The 24,401-nt window shown below is 47.2% G+C and overlaps 1 protein-coding gene across 11 annotated transcripts in view; it reads right to left on the bottom strand.

The window, feature by feature from the left end:
• LOC142575934 (uncharacterized) overlaps positions 1-24,401 on the bottom strand; it is a 238,440-nt gene that overhangs the window by 197,343 nt on the left and 16,696 nt on the right. For 7 of the 11 annotated variants that reach the window (XM_075685779.1, XM_075685770.1, XM_075685805.1 and 4 more), the window contains one exon: positions 22,158-22,254. The exons of 3 other annotated variants lie outside the window; for them this stretch is intronic. Coding sequence is in view for 6 of the 8 variants with exons in the window: in XM_075685805.1 (XP_075541920.1) it covers positions 22,158-22,254 (97 nt within the window). In the remaining 2 variants the exon portion in view is untranslated. Of the gene's footprint in view, positions 1-22,096; positions 22,255-24,401 lie in introns of those variants that run through there. One more of the 11 variants, XM_075685787.1, reaches the window with a different exon arrangement.

Below are 24,401 nucleotides of genomic sequence, written 5' to 3'. Positions count from 1 at the left end.
TTCGTAACATGATGTTTTTGTTTGGAAGGGCATTAGAATATTTTGCTATAAGGGCTGGTGGTCTCTCTGATTCTCGTATAGGCTGTTTCTTATCTCATTCCGACTGCCACTTCAATCTTTACACGACGTCGTAAGCCTTGTCGAGAGGAACTCGAGGATAGTTTGTTTCTGCTAGCGTTGCTTTAAGGTCATTTAGGCGGTGGATATAATCGTTGTCTTCGCTACAGATTCTTCTTGTTCATTTCGCTTGTCCTACAAAAATTTCTCGCTTACAGTGTCGCGGGTGATGACTGGTGTAGTCTAAATATGCTGGCTATCCGTAGGCGTCCGGTAAAGTGTCGTTCTCAGTTTTCCATTTTTTATGTAGACCGCCGTGTCGAGGAAGTAGATTTGACTAGGAGAGTGGTGAGCAGTAAAAACTAGGGTGAAAGAGGTTGAAATGGCTAATTAGGTCGTTAAGCGCGCTCGTCGCTAACACACCCTCGTTCGTTGCCTCGATCGCGCACCCACATTACACCCTCTCCCCTTTAGAAGAAAACATACCGGTATAGACCGCTTTTTCATGGGCGCCACCATGGATGGATGGATGGATGCTATGAGCGTCCCCTTTAGAACGGGGCGGTGGGTTGCTCCACCAAGCTCTTGCTATTATAGTGCCTAATATACTATGAACTCCCACAACCAAAGTTTCTGATCCTCTATTGCGAACTTTGCTTTTGTACGCCTCGGTTTTTTGTCGTTTCCCTACTTTTCTTCCACCAATCGCCTCTTACTAATCTCTATTTCGGACATGTTTGCTTTTCCATTTCTTTCGCTGAACTCAAGGGCTTCAAGGAGGCCAGTGGGGCAGACGTCTTCGCCTTCTAATAAAACATGATCCATCGTTTTCCTATAGCTTTGCCGCAGCAAGCTCATGCTTCTTCTTCCTTTTTATATCTCGCTTTATAGATGCGTGTTCTAAGGCATCCCGATCTCGCTTGGAAAAGTTATGAGCTTCCCTTTGAGTTATCAATTGTTTCTTTCCTGATTCCGTTTTTCCTCTTAAGTAGTTACTCATGGCAGGTTTCCTTTCCATTGCCGCCACCCATGAGATTATTTCAGCCTCTCTGACATTCCGCTTGGCGTTCTCTGTTGCTGTGTTGCACACCCTACTTGCTGGTTAGCTTCCTAGTTCTTTTCCTCCACTCTGAATCAATGTTCTTCCTGTACAGATACCGCAACACTCTCCCAGCCCATTTATTTTCTTCTATATTCCCCCTCAGTCGTTCTTCATAATGAATTTCACTGCGAGCTTCCCTCACTTCAAAACTAGTCTAGCCCATATCACCCTGCACATCTTCATTTGTAGTCTTCCCGTGAGCGCCCAATTCGAGGCGTCCCACTGAACTTTGGTTCCCATCGAGTCCTGATTGTACCCCTGATTTAAAGCAAACAACCGCATTTCCAAACGTACGTCGTGGAATCATTACACCTTTCCACATACCCCGGAGCAAGTAGTCAGGGATGGATGTTATGAGCGTCCCCATTGGAGCGGGGCGGTGGGTTGCGCCACCAAGCTCTTGTTATTATACTGCCTAATGTCCTACCTAGGTTAAACAAAAAAAGAATAAAAAAACTGAACTCCCACAACCAAATTTTGTGATCCCCTATTGCGAACTGTGCTTTTGTACGTTTCCGTTTTTTGTCATTTCCCTACTTTTGTCTCACCAATCCTCCAATCGCCTCTTGCTAATTCCTATTGCGAACATGTTTACTTTTCCACTGCTCTCGCTGAACCCAAGGGCTTTAAAGAGGCCAGTGGTGCCTAAATCGACCGCTGGGCCGACGTCTTCACATTCTAATAAAACATGCTCCATAGTTTCCCTAGTTTTACCACAGCAACAACATGCTTCTTCTTCCTTCTTATATCTCGCTTTAGGTGCGTGCTCTAAGGCATCCCGATCTCGCTTCGAAAAGTAATGAGCTTCCCTTTGAGTTATAAATTTCCTGATTTTGTTATTTCCTCTTAAGTAGTTACTCATGGTAGGTTTCCTTTCCATTGCCGCCACCCATGAGATTATTTCAGACTCTCTGACTTTCCGCTTGACGTTTTTTGTTGCTGTGTTGCCCACCCTACAGGCCGCATATTTGCTGGTAAGCTTCCTAGTTCTTTTCCTCCATTGCGAATCAATGTTTTTCCTGTACAGATACCTCGACACTCTCCCAGCCCATTTACTTTCTTCCATATTCCTCAGTCGTTCTTTATACTCAATTTTACAGCGAGCTTCTCTTACTTCAAAACTTTTCCAGCCCATATCACCCTGCACAGCTTCATTTGTAGTCTTCCCGCGAGCGCCCAATTCGAGGCGTCCCACTGACCTTTGGTTCCCATCGAGTCCTGATTGTACTCCTGATTCAAAGCAAACAACCGCATTTCCAAACGGACCTCCTGGAATCATCACACCTTTCCACATACCTCGAAGCACCTCATACCTATTGTATCCCCATAGCGCTCTGTGCTTCATTATCTCTAGAAGCTCTAGAAACTTTCCGCTTATGAATTGAATCAGGGTCAGTGTCTTTTGCTCTTTCTTTATTTGGCAAATACATTGAAGCAGCGGTTTGTCACGTTTCTGGCTCAGTAAAGTTGGTCGGTCCGGTGACTATATGATCGTTCATTTTCTGCCTGACCGGTCGCGGTTGTGCTCAGTTGCGAAAGGTTTGCTCTTGCTGCGCACAAGGCTTGTGACGTAGATGATCTGTACTCTGTAAAAACTTATAGGCGACTTAGTATCGCTAGTTATAGTTATTGGGTTTTACGTGCTAAAACCACCATCTGATTATGAGGTACGCCGGGGACTCCGGATTAATTTGGACCACTTGGGGTTCTTTAAAATGTCCCTAAATGAAAGTACACGTGTGTTTTTTCAGCATTTGGCCCCCATCGAAAAGCGGCCGCCGTGGCCGAGATTTGGTCCCGCGATCTCGTGCTTAGCAGCCGAACACGTATTATCGCTAGTCTCACGCTTACTCTGTTCCGTCACGAAACGTTTAGCTTCGAACATTCGTGTGCTGTAGGTGTAGTCGCCGTCGGCCATGCTTCGGCGCATTGATTCAAGTGTGCGCCCGTTCACTTATTCTTGATACGTTGGCGATAGAGTGTGCGTAAGTTTGGCGTTTGAGTCACGGCGGATGTGTGTAGATAATGATGCGAGGAACTTGTTAAGCCAGGAAGCGGCGCCACTGCCTCTGTCACTGTCTAAATAGCGGGACTCTCTTGCCGACGTTCCAGAGTTGAAGTCCTTTCTTTGGAGTTTTGTGGTATGCGACGCTGGCGGATGAGTGAGTTTTTTTTTTTTTAACATCGAGGAAATCCGTGCATCAAAAAAAGCCTGCTACACAGGCAGTCATAGTGTAGCAGCGTTTCGTGAACTTGGACACACAGGTTCATTCCATTCCTTAATATGCCAGTCACTATTTTTGCAGCCAACTGCTGAACACGTCTTCACTCCACCGCTTCACATTTTGCAGTATGAAAGCAGCATAGCGTGTTGGCGAAACCCCAGCAGGAATTTGCGGCAACTGATCGCACAAACGCAGAGGAGAAGCGGTAATGGTTTCGTGTTTCTGCGGTTTCGCTGAGGCAACGTGCAGCGCGGCGCCAAAACCGCCATGTCTTTTCTCCAGGGTAAACTGCTCCTCAAAAAGGGTTTGTTGGCCGCGAGATCGAGTAGAGTCGCCGCCCGGCTGGCACTGGCTGAACCACACATAGTGCTCATTGTGCAACGCGTCGTCTGCTAGGCGCTACGTGTTTACACATGCGTGTACGGCTTGAATACGTTTAAAGATCACCTCTTTCGTGGCTATAGGACAGTCGCAATTGCTAGATTGCATTTTTTGAGACTGTACAAAAGCATTTAGCTCTGCGTTGTCGCCTTTGCGCTGTAGTAAGATCAGTGACTCTACGTGTCATGCGGGCGACGTGTGAGTGTCGCACCCTTCGCTAGCCTCAATCTTAATTTTATTATCGCTTCGTGTTTCGAGTAGATCACAAAAATAATTTTACCTCGTAGTGGCTATAGTAAAGAAGTGCTTGTGTTGTCAATGTTAACTGTGGCTTTTAAGGGCTTCCATCATCTTCCTGACACTGGTTTGAATTCCAAGAGAAAAGGAGCAACTGAAGCCCCCTTTTATAACACTGAACACGCAACCTTATGTCCCACTGCAGGTGGTGGTTTTTATAAAGAGAGCGCCGCATTTTGACAAAGGTGCACTGTAGACTGTAGCTTCGGAAGACTGTTGACTTTAGATTGCAAAGTCAACACTCATAAGTACGTTGCAGTTATACTGTCGTCTACATAGTTACGCGGTCTACTCTTTTTTGTTTTGGTGCCTCCGCTTCTCTTGTAGTTCTGTAGCCACATCAACGGAGGGCAGCTCACCTAAACTCTGCCACATATGAGCATTAAGCTCGGCCCATCACTCCACTCTCCCCTTATCTTGCTATTAAAGTAAGTGCATGTACAAGTTGGAATCGGTTGTGCGCAGGACAGGGGTAATTCGAGATCGCAGGAAGAGGCCTTCGTCGTGCAGTGGACATAAAATAGGATCATGATGATGATGATGATGTACAAGGAGATACATGCTCCGGTATTCCAACGGCTGATAAAAAAGAAACACTTTGCGAAGAACGAAGTCATAACGATATCCTCAAATAGCTTAAGAGTTATTGTGAAAATTTTATGACTCGGCACACAAGCATCTCACCGTAACACGAGCTTGATGCATTCCATGTGTGCCGCAACAGTGTTCTAAAAAGCTTGCAAAGGTGCAGTCTATGTTTGTCGATAAACACCAACGTTCTTTTCTGCTGTTGAAGTAAATTTCGAAGTTTCTTAGAGGCGAACGCTCAAGAATACCAGAGTGCTCGAAGCCGTCAAATAGAGAAATACAGAACGCTTCCTTTAGCTCTGTCGATGTTGAGCGCTCGTTTTCAATCCCGCAAGCTATTGTGAGTCGGAATAAGCGCAATATAGAACTTGAAAACCTGGAGTGTATAACCGTGTGTTTATATAGCGCGTATATAGATTAGTAAACGTATAATATTCAATGCTACTTTTCTTTGTGGAACATTTGTTGGCTTCAATTTATAAGGCACGGATTTTAGCTTCTCCCATTGACCGTTTAGTAACTTCCCTGGTCTATTTTGCGTTCTTCGTCGTTGGTTCATTTGTTGCGTACCATAAGCAGGAAAGTCTGTCTATGAAACATAAACAACCTGCTCAGTGTACCAAAATAAAAATGTTAAACATGCTTGTCGCTGTATGTTGTTGCGTTTCGCCTGCGACGCGCGGTTTTGCCGGCGCGACTGCGGCGGGGCGGCAGACATTTTGGCCCGTTCGGCGTCGCCGCAACGCTCCCGCTGCTGCGTTTCGCCTGCGACGCGCGGTTTTGCCGGCGCGACTGCGGCGGGGCGGCAGACATTTTGGCCCGTTCGGCGTCGCCGCAACGCTCCCCGCCAGGCGTTTCCAGGCGTTTCCAGGCATGTTCCGATGCCACGTGTCTTCATGTGCGTGTGTGAGTGTATGTGCCATTGTGCCCGAACGGCGGCGATGCGACAGCAGGGGGTCACCCTCTCCTTCCAGTCATTGTGCCCGACCAGAGGCGCTCCGAGAGCCGAAGTTACCTTCTCCTCCCAGTCTTTGTGCCCGACCGGCGGCAGTGTGCGTCACCTTAGCCCATTGTACAATCACGTGCTCGTCTATTGAGGGGTTCCTTCTTGCCCTCAACTGCGAGAGTATAAAAACAGCTGCCCCCGGACGCCAAAAAGGAGGGCTCCGATTTCTTCTGTTGAGTAAAGTGCTCTCCCGTCTCTCTACTTCGGTCAACCTGACCGCCGACTCTTTGCGATGTTAAAATAAACAAGTTGTTTTGTTGTTACCAGTCGACTCATGCTTTGCCGGGACCTTCGGATGCTTCCAGTTGTACCCCAGGCCGCCAGGCCAACGCTACCCTTGGGGCTTGCGGCCCAGGTACAACCACGGGCGTCAGCGCCGAGTTCCCAACCGATCGCACCAGCGGTGCGACCACAACAACTCGCGCCATCGGTGCGATCCAAACATCTGGTTGGCAGCGGTGAGATCGCCTCCGACTTCAAACAACTGTCTGCCAGCGGTGAGATCGCGACAACGGAGGCCAGCAGCGAAGATATGCAGTTGACTGTATGCTGAGCAGCTCAACGACGATCCGGGAGCAGTGCAACGAGCCCTGTGTGATGACTGGTTGCCTGCAGCGGAACGACTGCGCTGGACTCTTGGCTGCGAGGTTTGGTGAGTGCGGGACTTTCTTCTTCTGAGCTTTGCCAGGCTTTTGTTAGTGTCAGAAACAGAGCTGGTAATTGTGGTTGTCGTTGCTGCCGGTTTAGTTTGCGGCAAGACAATAGTAAGCAGTAGAGAAAGCAGCATTCAGAGCAGCCATGGATTTGAAGTCGTTGCGCAAACCGAAATTGTTGGAGCTTGCAAGAGAGTTGGGTCTGGATGTCTCGGACAAACTCAGAAAACCAGAACTGCTAAAGGCTATTCTTGAGTTAGAGGCTGAGGATGACGAGCTGTCGGAATGCCTTGAGACTATTGAGGAGAGGTCAAAAAGACAGGAGCGCGAACTTAAAGAGCAAAAAGAGAAACAGGAGCGCGAACTTAAAGAGCAAAAAGAGAAACAGGAGCGCGAACTTAAAGAGCAGAAAGAAAAAGAAGAGCGCGAACACGCTTTGGAAATGAAGCGTCTCGAGGTAGAGATGGAACGCGCTCGTAATGGAAGTCAGGCACACGGTGCAGGAGAACGCGTATTGTTCAAAATGACTGACCTGATGCGGCCGTTTAAGCTTGGAGAGGACATTGGTTTGTTCCTGGTTAACTTTGAGCGAACGTGCGAGAAGCAGGGGTTCTCTCGGGAAACGTGGCCACAGCGCTTGCTCACTTTGTTACCCGGCGAGGCGGCCGACGTAGTCGCTCGCTTGGATAGAGAGGAGGCAGAGGATTTCGACACAGTGAAATCGAGTCTTCTAAAAAAGTACCGGCTGTCTGCGGAGGCGTTCCGTCGGAAGTTTCGGGAAAATGAGAAAGGCAAAAGTGAGTAATATACAGAGTTTGCGTATAGGCTTATGTCAAACATGCAGGAGTGGCTCAAAGAAGAGAGAGCGTTTGGTGACCACGATAAAGTTCTGCAGTGCTTCGGGCTAGAACAGTTTTATAGTCGGTTACCGGAGAACGTGCGATACTGGGTCTTGGATAGGCCAGACGTTTGTACGGTGGCTAAAGCCGCTGAGCTAGCCGAGGAGTTTGTGACGCGTCGGGCTCGCGGAGCTAAGGACGGTCAAAAGGGTGAATTTGGCTCGAAGTTTGAGAGGCCGAAGTTCACACCCATGAGAGCAAAGGGGAACACGCGTAGTGCGGATGCGAGTGGAAGCAGTGCGACCGAACCTAAGGAGACGGCGGCAGCCGAAGCCGAACGCAGAAAGCGGTTCGAGATGAGGCAAGCGCGCGTTTGTTATACGTGCCAGAAGCCGGGTCACTTTTCGGCGCAGTGTCCGGAAACAACACCAAAAGTTGTGTTTTTTTCAATAGGCAGCACTGACGAGAACATGAAGCTTCTCGAGCCTTACATGCGAGACCTCCTCGTGAACGGGAAAGAGTGCCGAGTGCTTCGCGATTCCGCAGCTACGATGGATGTAGTTCACCCGTCTTATGTAGAACCCCATATGTTCACGGGCGAGTGCGCATGGATCAAGCAAGCCGTGGAAGCTCATAGCGTGTGTCTGCCGGTAGCAAAGGTGCTTATCGAAGGACCTTTCGGAGCGCTTGAGACGGAGGCCGCAGTGTCATCTATGCTGCCACCTCAGTACCCGTACCTATCTTCAAACAGGTCCGATCACCTCCTGCGCGAGAAGGGGCTTTTGTTTGGTGAAGCTAGTGTTCAGGCCTTAACCAGATCGAAGGTTCGGGAGCTCGCTGCAAAGGCGGTAGTTGCGGGGCCGACGGTATCAAACAACGAAAAAGGGTCAGAGGCGCAGCAAGCTGATATTCAGAGCACGCCCGAACTGAATAAACTTGAGTCTGTAACGTTAAAGGCGCCAGATACTGGAGAGGAAACGCCCGACACGGGAAAGTTAGAAGAGCTATCTACTGATTTGCTCATCGCGCCTACGTCAGACGGACTTGATAGGTTGCTAAAAGTCATCCGGTCGGCTTTGTTAGCCGAGCAAAAGAAGGATGGTAGCCTAGAAAACAAACGCTGCAATGTCAAGGAAGGTATCGCCAGGAAAAATGCGCGTTTTGTGGAAAGAGGTGGAGTCCTGTACCGGAAGTATCTAGACCGCAGAGGAGTGGAGTTCGATCAGCTGATCGTGCCTCAATGCTATCGTCAGGATCTGTTGCGCTTGACGCATGGGGGTTCGTGGTCCGGACACCTAGGAGTTAAGAAAACTAAGGACCGTCTCTTGCAAGAGTACTATTGGCCAGGGTGTTTTCGGGACGCAGACCACTTCGTGAGGTCATGTGACACCTGTCAGCGGGTGGGCAAACCAGGGGACAAATCGAGGGCGCCGTTGAAATTGGTACCTATCATTACGGAGCCTTTTAGACGGCTCGTTATTGATACAGTGGGACCTCTGCCGGTAACAGCCACGGGGTACAGACACATTTTGACTGTGATCTGCCCAGCGACAAAGTTCCCTGAAGCAATGCCGCTTAAAGAACTCAGCTCAGTTGAGATAGTCAATGCACTACTGTCCATATTTGCGCGAGTTGGTTTTCCTGCGGAAATCCAATCAGATCAGGGCACAGTGTTTACTAGCGCTTTGACGACAACTTTTCTCGAAAGGTGTGGGGTAAAGCTGCTACACAGTTCAGTGTACCACCCACAGTCGAATTCCGTTGAGAAGCTCCACTCCGTCATGAAGCGCGTGTTGAGAGCGTTGTGTTTTGAACATCGAACTGACTGGGAGCTGTGTCTGCCTGGGGTGATGTTTGCTTTAAGGACCGCGCCGCATGCGGCTACGGGGTTTTCGCCAGCTGAACTGGTGTACGGTCGCTCGCTTCGATCTCCGCTTCGCATGCTTCGAGAATCGTGGGAAGGTAGGGGCGACGACCCAGTCGTGGTGGAGTACGTGCTTAAGCTCCTCGAACGCTTAAGAAGGGCACAGGAGTTGTCAGGTGAAGCAATGACAAAGGCCCAGCAGAGGGCCAAGGTTTATTATGATCGGACAGCCAGGGCCCGTCGTTTTGAGGTTGGCGATGAGGTCATGATATTGCGCACATCGCTAAACAACAAACTAGACGTGCAGTGGGAGGGCCCAGCGCGAATTGTTCAGAAACTGTCGGACGTTAACTACGTGGTAAGTCTGCCAGGAAAGCGGAAAGCACAGCAAGTTTACCACTGTAATCTGCTCAAACCTTATAGACAAAGGGAAGCAGTGGTGTGCATGATGGTAAACGTTCCTGAAGAGCTTCCGGTCGAGCTTCCGGGACTAGGCTCAGTGACGAACAGGGAAGACACCGGTCAAGTCATTAGTGACTTAGTCAGTAGAGCATCGCTGTCGCGTGAGCAGAAAACCGAACTACACCAGCTATTACAAGAGTTTCAAGGTCTGTTCTCTGAGAGGCCTGGTAGGACTTCTGTACTTACTCATGATGTAGAACTTACCTCCCCAGAGCCAGTACGATCCAAGGCGTATCGGGTGTCACCCCGCCAGAACGATATTATGGAGGCTGAGGTAAAGAAAATGCTACAGCTCGGTGTTATTGAGGCAGGTGAGAGTGATTATACCTCCCCTTTGATTTTAGTTGAGGTACCGGGCAAGGAACCTCGTCCTTGCGTCGACTACCGCAGGCTTAATTCCATCACTAAGGATCAAATTTATCCGATCCCTAACATCGAGGAGCGCCTTGAGAAAGTTAGTAGCGCTCAGTTTATTTCCACCCTAGATCTTGTCAGGGGTTATTGGCAGGTTCCACTCACAGAAGAGGCTAGTAGGTATGCGGCGTTCATTTCACCAATGGGAACATTCCGTCCTAAAGTGTTGAGTTTTGGTTTGAAGAACGCGCCATACTGTTTTTCAAGCCTCATGGATAAAGTGTTGCGGGGACAGCAAGAATTCGCTTTACCGTATCTAGACGACGTAGCGATATTCTCCGCATCCTGGTCTGAGCATATGGCACACTTGCGGGCAGTGCTAACCCGCCTGCGCGGAGCGGGCTTGACAGTCAAGGCTCCTAAGTGCCAGTTAGCACAGGCCGAGGTTGTCTACCTCGGTCACGTGATTGGTCAGGGTCGTCGCCGCCCCTCTGAAATAAAAGTGGCCGCTGTGCGAGACTTTCCGCAACCGCGCACAAAGACCGATATTCGGTCGTTCTTAGGTGTCGCCGGCTACTATCAGAGGTACATCCCCAGGTACTCTGATATCGCGGCTCCCCTGACGGATGCTCTAAGAAAGTCAGAGCCTCAAACAGTCGTCTGGGACGAGACAAAGGAAAGAGCTTTTAGCGCCCTAAAGAGTGCCCTAACAAACCAGCCTGTGCTACGATCGCCAGACTATACAAAAGGGTTCATTGTTCAGTGCGATGCTAGTGAGCGAGGCATGGGCGTTGTACTGTGCCAACGGGAAAAGGGAGAAGTAGAACACCCCGTCCTGTATGCTAGTCGTAAGCTGACCAGTCGTGAGCAGGCGTATAGCGCCACCGAGAAAGAGTGTGCATGTCTCGTGTGGGCCGTTCAGAAATTGTCATGCTATCTAGCCGGCTCGAGGTTTATCATTGAGACGGATCACTGCCCTCTCCAATGGCTGCAGACCATCTCTCCCAAAAATGGCCACCTCCTGCGCTGGAGCCTCGCTTTACAACAATATTCCTTTGAGGTGCGTTACAAAAAGGGGAGTCTCAACGGTAACGCCGATGGCTTAAGTCGAAGCCCCTAACGTAGGAATCAGCCTCAAAATTGTTTGTTACTGATGTTTTTCTTCCTGAGGCAGGATTTTTTTTTAACATATTGCTTTTGTTTAGTGTTTCAAAGTGATGATATGCTTTCTAGTGCAATTTTCCAATTTGTGGACGCGTTCTGAGTGATGCTAGACTACTGTAAGGAACTAGGCAGTGGTATAAAAAGGGGAAAGAGCCTGGCAGGGCTTAGTGAGGGTTGTGCCGTGCTTGCTGACTGAGCGGTTGAGTTTCAGCGTCGTTCTAACGCTTGCCGGGAACGAGAACAAGAATGTGAACTCTCCCGAAGTCACTTTGCAGTGTCCTGTGCGAACCTGAACGAGAGAACGAGGCCTTCTCTGTGCGCTGCGCTCAAGAAACGTCGAGGGACGCCCGACTTCTGTTATGAGCATCATCGAGCGACATCCCTCCGGACAGCGGATGCAGTCCCCTGTCCATCGGGATCTCCTTCCCCCGGCGGGGCGGTCTGTTGCGTTTCGCCTGCGACGCGCGGTTTTGCCGGCGCGACTGCGGCGGGGCGGCAGACATTTTGGCCCGTTCGGCGTCGCCGCAACGCTCCCGCTGCTGCGTTTCGCCTGCGACGCGCGGTTTTGCCGGCGCGACTGCGGCGGGGTGGCAGACATTTTGGCCCGTTCGGCGTCGCCGCAACGCTCCCCGCCAGGCGTTTCCAGGCGTTTCCAGGCATGTTCCGATGCCACGTGTCTTCATGTGCGTGTGTGAGTGTATGTGCCATTGTGCCCGAACGGCGGCGATGCGACAGCAGGGGGTCACCCTCTCCTTCCAGTCATTGTGCCCGACCAGAGGCGCTCCGAGAGCCGAAGTTACCTTCTCCTCCCAGTCTTTGTGCCCGACCGGCGGCAGTGTGCGTCACCTTAGCCCATTGTACAATCACGTGCTCGTCTATTGAGGGGTTCCTTCTTGCCCTCAACTGCGAGAGTATAAAAACAGCTGCCCCCGGACGCCAAAAAGGAGGGCTCCGATTTCTTCTGTTGAGTAAAGTGCTCTCCCGTCTCTCTACTTCGGTCAACCTGACCGCCGACTCTTTGCGATGTTAAAATAAACAAGTTGTTTTGTTGTTACCAGTCGACTCATGCTTTGCCGGGACCTTCGGATGCTTCCAGTTGTACCCCAGGCCGCCAGGCCAACGCTACCCTTGGGGCTTGCGACCCAGGTACAACCACGGGCGTCAGCGCCGAGTTCCCAACAACCGATGCCATTGGTGGGATCCAAACAATGTGGATTGACAAAAAGCGACATCTCGTGTGATCAATAACGCCCTATGAATCGTTGGCTTGCACAATAGTTGCTACTTTGCAGACGTCACAAGTGAACGCTACGTCAATTCTATTGTCATGAGTATAGGCTAAGAACATCCAATAAATAAAACAGGTAGTCGTTTCCGAACAATCTTCAGAGCCTGTTTCGGCCCCTATCGTGCCTAAAATGACGCTTAAAGTGCTTATTTCAGGCGCTTAAACTCGCATTTCTAGTGCCTAAAAATCCGTCCTCTAGTTATAACACTGAGTTGAAAGGCGACTATTATAATTTTCATTTGCTGTCATTATGACGTTGTTAGCTTGACGATAGAAAGAGACCACTGCTAGCTGAAATAAAAAATACTAATCATTCTAGCTCCTAAAATAAATAAAACATTGTCGCGTCACTGTCGCGCGCGTAACCGAGCAACGGCGATAAAAACATTCTCGTTTGAAAGAACTTGATGATCCTACTATCGTACTGTCAGTCACAGCGGCCTAGCTTGATTAATTGAACTCATGACCTGCTTGCATCCCACAGTGAATAATAATAGTAAGAATAATAATAAGCGGAAATGTATGCGTAGAATTGGTGATGTAGTGCGCATTAACTTGCTAATTTACCTTTGTGTACAGGAATATAGACTTTCTTAAAACAGCGCAAGATATTCAGAGATTGCGGTAAATGTTAACTTGTGCAAAAGTTTTAACAAAGTAGGCGGTACGCAAGCGAAACAAACACAAAAAGATCCATGAAAGTGCCGAAATCGAGGTTTCCTGGCTGAGTGCCAGTTCTCCATTGAACGACAGTTTGCACTTTCGTTAATTTTCAAATGAAGAGAAAAGTCGTGCAAAGATGTGGCATCGCAGGCCAACATAACTTCATTTCACTGTAGTAAGCGCGTTTCATTACCAGAAAATTGGGCAAACAAGTCACAGCGGAACGCCGCCGCCGTGTACATTTCAAAGCGCGCCATCAACCGCCTATCCACCAGAAGGCGGCGACGGTACTGCCACCTGTAGCTCGATCTCGCGGTGGATAAGATGTCCAGGGCACCTTAACTTATCACCAAAGAGGTTATGTACTTACTTATCCGTGAGTTTTGGACATTCTGCCGCGGACGCACAGACTCTCGTTAAAAACTACAAATTGTTTGCTCTGTCCGTCCATCCTTTCCGTTACGCTGACGAGTACGACGGCTTGATGACGACGACAGTCATCAATTCATCACGTCTTTAGGCCGCCTTCTCATCATCAGGCTTCACCCCCGCTACAGGGCCAGTAAAAACAAAACATCGTCCGCCATCGCCACAGCATTGCTTGCTCTGCAGACGCGGCACGCTCCAACAAACCGGCCAATTACAGCCCTTTGCGCAACACCTTTGACAACATTTGCTTTAACATTTTCGCAGACATCGGAGGAAGGTCGGCTTTACACTAATTCCCACTCAGTCGTGGGATTCGCCAAATTTATTTGTTTCGTCACGCAGCACAGAGAAGCACTCACGGGCGGTTATGGGAGGGCTAATCAGTTGAAGCATGCAATTTATTATTTAAGGCCTTCAAGTAGCTTTAATATGTCTACTCTCAGCATTTTCCCAACGCCGCAAACTTTTGATACGGAGTACTTTAGAAAAAAAATTAAAAAATCTAGTTGGGCAGGAACTATCGACGATGATTGTCAGTGTAAATGAATATTGGCGGCTAGGACTTAAGGAGTCGCTATCTGTTGGAAGCGCCTCACTTGCATTGTATAAGGGATAACGCGACGCGCTTCTCATAGGTTTGGCTTTCGACGCTCAATAAAAGCGCAACGTATTCACTACGTTCTACCTCAACTATACCATTGCGCATTCCCTACATAACGACTAACTATGGATTACATTTGTTTTCTTAGATTGTCGCGAAACTGTGGAACACCTTACCGTATAGAATCGCGTTATCCACACCATTTTATACATATAAGCAACTTGTTCGCGTTCATTTACTTAACTTACAACTTACAAGTTACTCTGGTTACAATAGTAACCACGTTAACGGAAACAAGGAACGTTTTGTGCTCATATGAAACAAAGCTACTGTAATATTTCAATTTTTTTGTGCCTTGTTATTCACTTGTAATCACTCCCGTTAAAAAACGGACCCCTGCCACAACCCTTGAAAGGGTTCAGGGGTCCTACCTGTATAAAAATAACATGTTATTATATGTATCAGAAACAATAAAGAATGGTTGATTGATTGACTGATTAATTGACTGAGTTATATCCTATTACGCAACGTTGTCCATCAGGCGTCACATTGTACGCATCTCTTTAACGGTATCCATGCCACATTTAGAGGCGAGTAGCAGGTTATACCTAAATCCAGAAATATATGAGTTTGAGTTTATTTTTCACACAACTCGAACATAATATGCACAAGGTGTGGTGAGGTATAGACAGGGCAAAAATTCAGTTTCGCCCAAAAGGCGAAGCATTGATTGCGATAGAAAATTAGCTCACAACTATACGAAGTAAGGGTAGTAGCTTTAGCGGCTTGTAAACATTCGCTTACTAACTAAATTAACAAACACGGTGTCACGCGCACACAGGTAAACATGAACACATCTCACTCGATCCACGCGGAAACTCGTGGTGAAAAGGTTGGAGTACGGAAGCGCGGCAGCAGCAGCGAGCGAATTGACCTTCACGCTGCGTCTCGCTTCAACGCGAACTAAGCGTCGAAAGCACTGCGCATATGACGCTGTCAGCACTTGGGGTTCATCGCACATCGCAGATCGCACATCGCTTTCAAGATATGGGCGTCCACGCGGCTTACGCAGCAGCCGCCGGTAGTGGCAGGCTGTTCCTGTTTGACCTTGGCTGAACTTGAAGGTCAGTCTGACGGAACGAGGCGTTTTCCAGATTTGTACCTGGAGCAGTAGAGCTATCGCTCTAAACGATCGCGCGCGCACACACGCACACAACAACGACAACAACAACAACAAGGAAAAAGGAAGACCTAGACACTGCAGAAAACAACTAAAATAACATCTGCTGGAATGCAAGTGCAACAATAAAGTTCTGTTTTAAATGGATCATGCAAGCTGGATGTTGTAATAAACAGACTATATACGCAAGCGGGCAAGGAAATAAAGAAAACGCGCAAACGAAAAATCATGATATCGCAGTTAGTCCCAACGTTGAAGTCTTTGTGCAGAAGCAAAAATGACAGAAAAAAATAGTACTTTCACTGTTCAACAACAACAATTGAACGCAGTATAGCAAAACTCGCTTTTCAAAAGTTTCTGCTTACCAAACTCGAATGCACCTCGAAAATTTCGGAGCTGCATTGACGTACCTCATGCATTTAACGTCTACAACCATTCCCCAAAACGTGGTTGGCTGGTAAAATTCTTTCTTTCGATTGCTATTTTAGCGCTATTCGTAGCACATCATTTGTTTCAAGAACAGATACGACCTTGTTTTCATAGGTGAAGAAGAAGAGTGTTCGTAAAAGTTGTTGAGCTCAGCGCCTGCGGCCTCCTTTTCGCCATTTCTTCTGCCAACAGTGTTGATGGTGTGCGAGTCGCTATGCCGCGCCGGCTAACGTTGGCGCCGGCCACACCGCGATTGTCTTTCGTCGTCGCGCGCCTCTAGTCACGTGACCACGGCTCGCGCTCCGCTGCACGAGCAGAGAAAATGATTCACACACCATCGCAACTGTTGCTTGAAGAAATCTTGCTCGCAAAACTCGCTTTTCAAAAGTTTCTGCTCACCAAACTCGAATGCGCCTGGAAAATTTCGGAGCTGCATTGACGTACTTCATGCATTTAACGTCTACAACCATTCCCCAAAACGTGGTTGGCTGGTAAAATTCTTTCTTTCGATTGCTATTTTAGCGCTATTCGTAGCACATCATTTGTTTCAAGAACAGATACGACCTTGTTTTCATAGGTGAAGAAGAAGAGTGTTCGTAAAAGTTGTTGAGCTCAGCGCCTGCGGCCTCCTTTTCGCCATTTCTTCAGCCAACAGTGTTGATGGTGTGCGAGTCGCTATGCCGCGCCGGCTAACGTTGGCGCCGGCCACACCGCGATTGTCTTTCGTCGTCGCGCGCCTCTAGTCACGTGACCACGGCTCGCGCTCCGCTGCACGTGCAGAGAAAATGATTCACACACCATCGCAACTGTTGCTTGAAGAAATCTTGCTCGCAAAACTCTCTTTTCAAAAGTTTCTGCTTACCAAACTCGAATGCGCCTCGAAAATTTCGGAGCTGCATTGACGTACCTCATGCATTTAACGTCTACAACCATTCCCCGAAACGTGGTTCGCTGGTAAAATTCTTTCTTTCGATTGCTATTTTAGCGCTATTCGTAGCACATCATTTGTTTCAAGAACAGATACGACCTTGTTTTCATAGGTGAAGAAGAAGAGTGTTCGTAAAAGTTGTTGAGCTCAGCGCCTGCGGCCTCCTTTTCGCCATTTCCTCAGCCAACAGTGTTGATGGTGCGCAAGTCGCTATGCCGCGCCGGCTAACGTTGGCGCCGGCCACACCGCGATTGTCTTTCGTCGTCGCGCGCCTCTAGTCACGTGACCACGGCTCGCGCTCCGCTGCACGTGCAGAGAAAATGATTCACACACCATCGCAACTGTTGCTTGAAGAAATCTTGCTATATACTATGTTTTGTTATAGTGCACCAAGAGTTCACGCAATCTATTCTTTGGTGGGGCATGTAATCCTTCTATCTACTTGTGCTAACAAAGGAAGGATTGGAGCGGAGGTAGGAACATACGTTCTTCGTGAAGAATAGAGTAAATTAAAGTGTTTACCTCGGAGCCTGCCAGGGCATGTAATGTTAGCCTATGTTTATGAAATTCTGATGTGAGTGTTGCAAGTTGATATTCGTAAAGAGAAGAAAGTGAGACATATGAGCACTGTATGACAGGTTTGCGATTAGGGAACTAACGCTGACTCTGGTACGAATGAATACTTGCATAAATTAATACACGCATATGGTGCATTATTTCACGAGCTATGAAGGAAAATAAATCCTGGTTCTTAGGATATTCAATGCAAATAATGTAGGATTCCGTTGTTGATTGCTATTGCGATGCGGACTAGTGTAATAACAAATTCAATCAATACGAGGGATCGCCTCGCTATCATTGCGCTAAAACTTTCCGTAACAAGAAATCAAAACGGTCACATGGGCCGCAATGGTTAAACCGGAAAAGTAGCCATATACGAATATATACCCCGAGCGTTCAATGGCTGTTAAGCCTGACATAGAAGTAATGACTCTGTGAACCAGAACACACCTTTATTCTTCCAACCAGTCGCACCTTTCCTCCCCTTCTTCGAAACGGCGACGAACTTCAAACACTGTCTTCCAAGCTGTCTGATTAGTTTATCGAGTAAACCTCGGAAAAAAACCTTCGACGGCCTCTTTGAGTTCATCACCGTCGACAAATCGCTGTCATAGAAGGTGTTTCCTCAAATGTCAAAACGCACACGTGTCACATAGGGCGTCTAGCGGAGAATAGGCCAGTTGTTGCTGGCGTTTGTAACCCGCATTCGTGTAGAGCGGGCATATTGTGCAACGTAGCCACGAGTACAGCGGCATTGTTTTTTTTTTCTTTTTGCCATATTTTATTCGGCGCTAATCGACATTCAAGCAGGACTTGGGGATGAGCTCAACTTGTTATTTTAGTTTCGGGGGGTAGTAAACAAATCAACCTAACACCATATCAGAAATTACGACCATGATCTTTACCGCACAGGCTGCGTCCACATTCAAGGGCGGAGGAAGATTTGAGTGTTGCCAGTAGGGATGCGAAACTATGGATATTACTATCGATACTATCGATAGATGAATCACTATCGAATTATCTATGGCAAACAAATAATTTCAGTGGTGCCATGGCTAGTATAAAACGACGCAACGTACCGCACGTAATGTCCGCAACTTAAACTTGCCGACGTTTTACTGCATATCGCGTGGCACGTGCTAGGCAGACTGCGGTGACGATCATAGCGCTCTGTGTTGTCCCAGTGCACGCGCCACAGAGCGCTGCAGAAGGACACCTCTCCGTACCAAGACACATGGTATAACTTTCCATACTTATAGCATGAGATCACGCGATCTGACTCACCAGTAAAGGAAATTGCAACCGCAGGCAGGGAAGAGTAACTGCTTTGAATTCTGGAGGCCAAGCCAAAGTTCCAAAACGCCACTCTCTGAAGTGGCTATAAAGTATGCTTTAGCGTTCCATGCAACGTTAGTACCAGCAGAACGCATATTCTCAGCCGCTGGGTATGCGTAAATTCAAACATGGGCAGCGCACTCAATGAAGAGCAATATATCCCACATTACGTTTCACATCCGACTCACCCGCCGCGGTGGCTTAGCGGCTACGGTGTTGCGCTGCTAAGCACGAGGTCGCGGGATCAAATCCCGGCGGCTGCGAACAAATTTCGATCGGGGCGAAATGCAAAAACGTCCGTGTCCCGTCCATTGGGAGCACGTTAAGGTCGCCCTGTTGGTCAAAATTAATCCGGAGTCCCCCAATGCGGTGTGCTTCATAAATTAAGTCGTGATTTTAGCACGTAAAACCCCAGAATTCAATTCAACACATGCAAGTGTCTAGTCAAAACGAAGAATGTCGTTATAAATGAGTATAACTGCGCTGAAATGAATTGCATTTTTAGATCAGACTATAGAGAGAACTAACTACTAATTGTCGTGGTCTCGTCTGACGAAGGTTAGCTTTCAGTGCGAATAAATGACAGGCATGATTTCAATTGTAACAGCAAAGAGAAATATTATATTCGCCAAAATATTGCTAAAATGCATAGACGGAGCACTACTGATTACCAGTTATTGCAAAACGTTTGGTAATATCTCTAGTCAACAACTGCAAAGCTATCAATTACAATATTATAGCGAAAGTTAGTAAACAATCATAACACTACTGATAATACTATCGATAGTTTCTTTTTGAAACTATCGATAATACTATCGATTGTAAAATAGCTATTGATGGTATCGCTAGTCAATTTACCGATAGTTTTGCATCGCTAGTTGCTAGAGAAGAATGTGATGTTGGGCGAGTTCACTATACATACGGCTATTTTCCAGCGCAAACACGGAAGCCGCAAGACTGGTCTCTGTATTGTCTAGTATGTAGGGTTGTACCATCTTTGTCTTAAATAACACCATGCTATGAGGTCACACTCACTCGCTTGTAGTTGGGGTCCCAGAAGTAGAGCCAGGTTTCATCGAGAGTCACCAGATGCCAGTGAAAGTTCCTCTCATCTGAACTCATTATGGCTAACAATTCACGGCAACGTTTCAATAAACTACTTTTTCTCGTTTCAGGCGTCAAACACTTCAGGCTCTCATCACGAGTAAATTTGTTTAAATACATACAGGTTTCTGCTGGCCCAGTGCTGACGTCTCAGTCTGTAGTAAGCTGAAGAACGTCTCATACTTTATTCGTAGCTAAATTTGTTGCTTTCCAGCCCATTTCTTCAGTGATTACTTCAAATAGGCGACAGGCTGATGTGTCATCTTCCAAGGATGCCTTGACGTGCCTTAATAAAGCTGCCTATCTTTCTAACGTCTCATGTGACGGAGCAAAGACTCCGTAGACATTATTCATGTGCTCATGAGTATTTGCAGGTGCTGCTCGAGTCTTCGGAAAAAATTAGATCCTAGCACCATGCTTCATGCGGTTGTTTACTTAGCCAGTGCCGATTTGCGATCACGATCAAAGCCTCAGGCAAACACGACTCCCTGTGTCCTGTCTACTATGCCGAGAAATAGCAGCGGTGCAAACAAGGTAACGTTTAACATCAGCACACCATTCTCGTATTGGACTAAACGCTGAAGAAATTAGTACACATTCGCCCGTCAACATCACCGCTAATTATCATCAACCAAAGCAAACAGCATAGAAAGCTTCGCTTACATAGATTCCCACAGTGCGTAGGATACGCATTTTACTACCTGAATCTTGGCCATCTACTTAGCTGTCTAGGTGATCACTGTTAGCGACAGCGGAGTGCTGGTGGAAGAGCACCCTTTCAATATTACAACACGTCTGGAAGATTGTAGCTGTGGCAATATGCGAAGGTTTTAATTTATAAGCCAAATTAGGTTCACCGAGTTAATACATTGATGTTATTCGATTGCGGTGTAGCAGGCAAAAATGCTAAACAGGGAAAAGTAATCTTAATTTGATCTTGGTTGTGCTAGCAAATCAACCAAGCTGTCACACATGAAATGGGGCATTTGTAGGTGTGTTTTGCAGCACCACAGCCCTCAATAGCTTTCGAGTTAACTGCTACCACTCTAATTTATCTGTAAGGCATGTAAAAAGGTACAGCTTTGTAGGAGGCTGGCAACAACAACTATTTAATGCCAAGTTAAAGTGTAAAGATGAGGTGTTCCTATTAGGGCGACTGTATAAACTTATGCCTTAGTTCCAATCTGGTGTGAGGCGGAGCATCGATTGTGATAGCAAAATAGTGGACAGTTATACGAAGTAAGGATAGTAGTTTTATCGGCTGTATAAATGTGTATACATATATGCATACTAACTAAATTAACGAGCATGATGTCACGCGCGCAGAAACAAATATGGACACATCTTACTCGATGACCGCGGAAACTCGCTGTCAAAGCGTTGGAGTGAGGAAGTGCGGCAGCAGCAGCGAGCGAGTTGAACTTCGTGCTGCGTCTCGCATCGACTCGAACTAAGCCGCGGAAACACAGCGCGCGGCGGACTCTGTCCCCTTCGCAGGTGGCTTTCAGGGTACAGCGGCTCGGGCTGGCGCGCGCAGCCGCCCGGGCAGATCGGAGTAGAACAAGCCCCCCCCCCCCCCACCCCTTTACTCTTTTTCCGAAGCCTTGCGCGTGACGCAAAATGTCGCGTTTCCGCTTCCCTCCCTTGCGTGCGCGAGATTGAGCCCCGATCGCTGGCTGACCCTCGCGCGCTTTCATTCACACATATAACACACGGTGCGCGGCGGCGATTTGAGCGCCCTTAGACTTTATAAGGAACCTCACGCCGACGGGAGAACTGCACCTGGAGTGTCCATGTAATTGCTATCGCAATAAAAAAATGCCTGTATAGGTTGGTAGGAAAATCGGGACGTGAACAGCTAGTGTATTTTTCGAGGAATGAGCTTAACTAAGGCTCAGTTTCCTGTCAAGAACCGCTTTTTTTTTCGCAAAGCAATTCAGCGAAACAATTCATTGAAATCAATCGAGGAAGAAGTTATATATTACACGTCTAGATGGCACTTTACTCATTCAGCGGGACTGCTCTCTGAGGCCTAATTTCATATTCTGCGGACACAGTTCTATGGAACTGTGTCCGCAGAATATGAACCTTGACGATCTTTGGAAGATCTTCAAGGTTCTAGGATTTACAGCCTTGCACGCCAACGCAATTTTCTGCAAAAGTTATGAGACAACAGAAGCGGTCGCGGTGGTCCTATATCTCCAAATTCTAGGACATTGGTTATACTCTTACTGTTGATCTTTAAAGTTCATAAAAATTCATTCAAAGCAGCTTTTTTCGAAAAAAAAGAGAAAATAGCCAGAAAATAGATCTCTGAAGTGTAACTTTGCGCCGAGAACTGTTCCTCGAAGCGGTTCCCAAGCTCTAGACTATCGCAGCTATGTGTGATATGATGAGCGGAAACGCCTTGATTTGGTCGCGGCACAGGTGCTGCTTTTCACCTAGTGGCTGATAAGTTTACCACCAGTTTACTCATATTAATGAGTTGTTGCGGGAGTTTCGAATTTAGGCCTTAGCCTCCACGTTGAAGGCCGCGGTATTTTCTAGCCATGACGCGGCGGCGAAAAACTGCCATAGTTGTGATGATTCAATGAAGCACTTGCGAGTGGCTCGTTTTTATTTCTTGTAATCTCCTTCACAGACGCACTTGAACCATAAGATTCCTCCGCAGTGCCCTCTGATCGGCTTTGTCTTGTTTTTGTTGTAGCACTCCACGATGCATAGGTCTGTCTCGAAAGGGCAACCTGCCAGAAGACAAAGAAGAAAAAAAAAAGGAAGATAGGAGAGAGGCCACTCATGTCCTCGGTAAATGGATCACGTAATAATTTTGCGAACAGAGAAAATACACGCGCGTAGTCGCTTTACAAATGTTGCATGAACACCAGACACGAGTATCATTCCTGTACGTGCAGCGATTCCTAACCTAATTAGAGCTAAAAAAAATCATCAGCCTTTCTACTTTATGAAGAAGGTCGATCAGCGAATCTGTGGTGTGTTTTATTCTCTGCACACACACACACACACACACACACACACACACACACACACACACACACACACATATATATATATATATATATACATATATTGGTAATATTATTAATCGTAATAATATTAATATTATTATTACTGAAGGACACAGGCAGCGAATACATCTTTTGACTGTGGACTGGTTTATTGTTATTCTTATATTTTTTAAGTAGTGACGTGTGCAAGCACCGCCGCATGTCAGACGGGAATGACACAATATTTACTACTTCACTGTGAACTACGTAATCATGAAACGTAGATAAAACTCGGCGTAATGTTACAGTCGTCTTAGCGGCTAATTTTTATATAATTTCTTTCAGGATAGTTTCGATAAAACAAGAGTTACAGCCGCTTTGTATAACCATACTCTCTCCGTAGACGGCCATGTATACATATATATCGACAACAGACGGGAATGCTGTAATGTTTACAACTTCACTGTGAACTAAGACAAGTAAATGAAACTCAGCGTAATGATAGAGTCGTCTAAGCGGCGAATTTTAGATTGATTCATTTTGGGATAGTTTTCATAAAACAAGAGTTACAGCCGTTTTCTGTAACCTATACGCTCTCCGTAAACGGCCGCGTATTGACAGCAGACGGAAATTCTGTAACGTTTACAACTTCACTGTGAACTAATTATGACAGATAAATGAAACTCGACGTAATTATAGAGTCGTCCTAGCGGCCAATTCGATTTTTTTCCAAAATACCTACATTAGATTGAGAACTGCAGAGAATTCGCGAGAAACTGGAGACGAAAAATTGTTCGTGTCGACGCGATGCGTAGATGGACAGACACCGACCGCCAACGAAGGGTAGCTATATACAGCTTCACTGTAAAAATTACGAATCATTTGCTTCGATTTGAATGCTTCAAATCACCGTCACTTCTTGTGCTTATTTTGGCGCACCAATAAGCGCAATAGGTATATCGCTCAGATTTTGTTGACATCTCGGTTAAGCAGTGTTGCAGTTCCGGCAGGATTCAAATAACAGCAAAACCTCTCGACCACAGCTCGATTGATGAGGTGGTGTTGTGCGGTGACATAGAACAACACGGTGTTCATACCGTTGCCCCCCGAGATCTTGACGCATGAGAACTCATCGAGGAGGCGAGGCCGATTTTGAAGCACACGGCGCAGGGATGCCTACACAAGGTTAAGACCGCGGTCTTCGGTGAAAGGATGGGCCCGTATGGTACTTCTCTGTCGTTATAATTCGGGGCCCCTGAAACGGTTCGGACAAATTTTGTAGACGCGTAGGGTACAGCTTAAGTAGAACATTCGCACCACAATTTGTGACGAATGTTTGTTGTGACGAAGTGACGGCCGCAATCGCACAAATCCTGGCGCCCATCGGATAGCGGTTGTCCAATGCGCTGCAGCCAGTCCGCTCGTCTACTGGCTTGCAGAGGGACACGATGTCGCAGGTTGACATATTGCCAGTCGCTACGTTTGCAGTCCACAACGCAAGAAAGCCGAATCATAGCGCTCGCAAAAAGACAGACCGACACTGACTGCGGAGCTCTCGTCAGAGACGACGCACGTTGTAACACAAGTAGACGACATACGCTGCGTGCCGGAAGTGCTTAAGTCTACTGAAAAATTGTTCTTGTGCTTTCTCATTATGTTACTTTCTTTTTATAAAAACAAATTACCTAACATTCCAACTATTACAAACATCATTTGTTTACCATAAAGTTGGAAAAATTATCGATCACGCGCCCTGGTCAGCCAGTCGGATAGCTCGCCCCACTGACGTCATATGGGCGATTTCTGTCATATGGGTAAGGGCGGCTTAAAATTCCGCCGAGCAGTGTGCTGCGATCGGCAGCGATGTGCATTTTTAAAACCTGATA

This window comes from Dermacentor variabilis, chromosome 1 (genome assembly GCF_050947875.1).
Source record: "Dermacentor variabilis isolate Ectoservices chromosome 1, ASM5094787v1, whole genome shotgun sequence".
NCBI lineage: Eukaryota > Metazoa > Arthropoda > Arachnida > Ixodida > Ixodidae > Dermacentor > Dermacentor variabilis.
The sequence above is the reverse complement of the archived record's forward strand: the minus strand, read 5'-3'. Positions and strand labels throughout refer to the sequence as shown.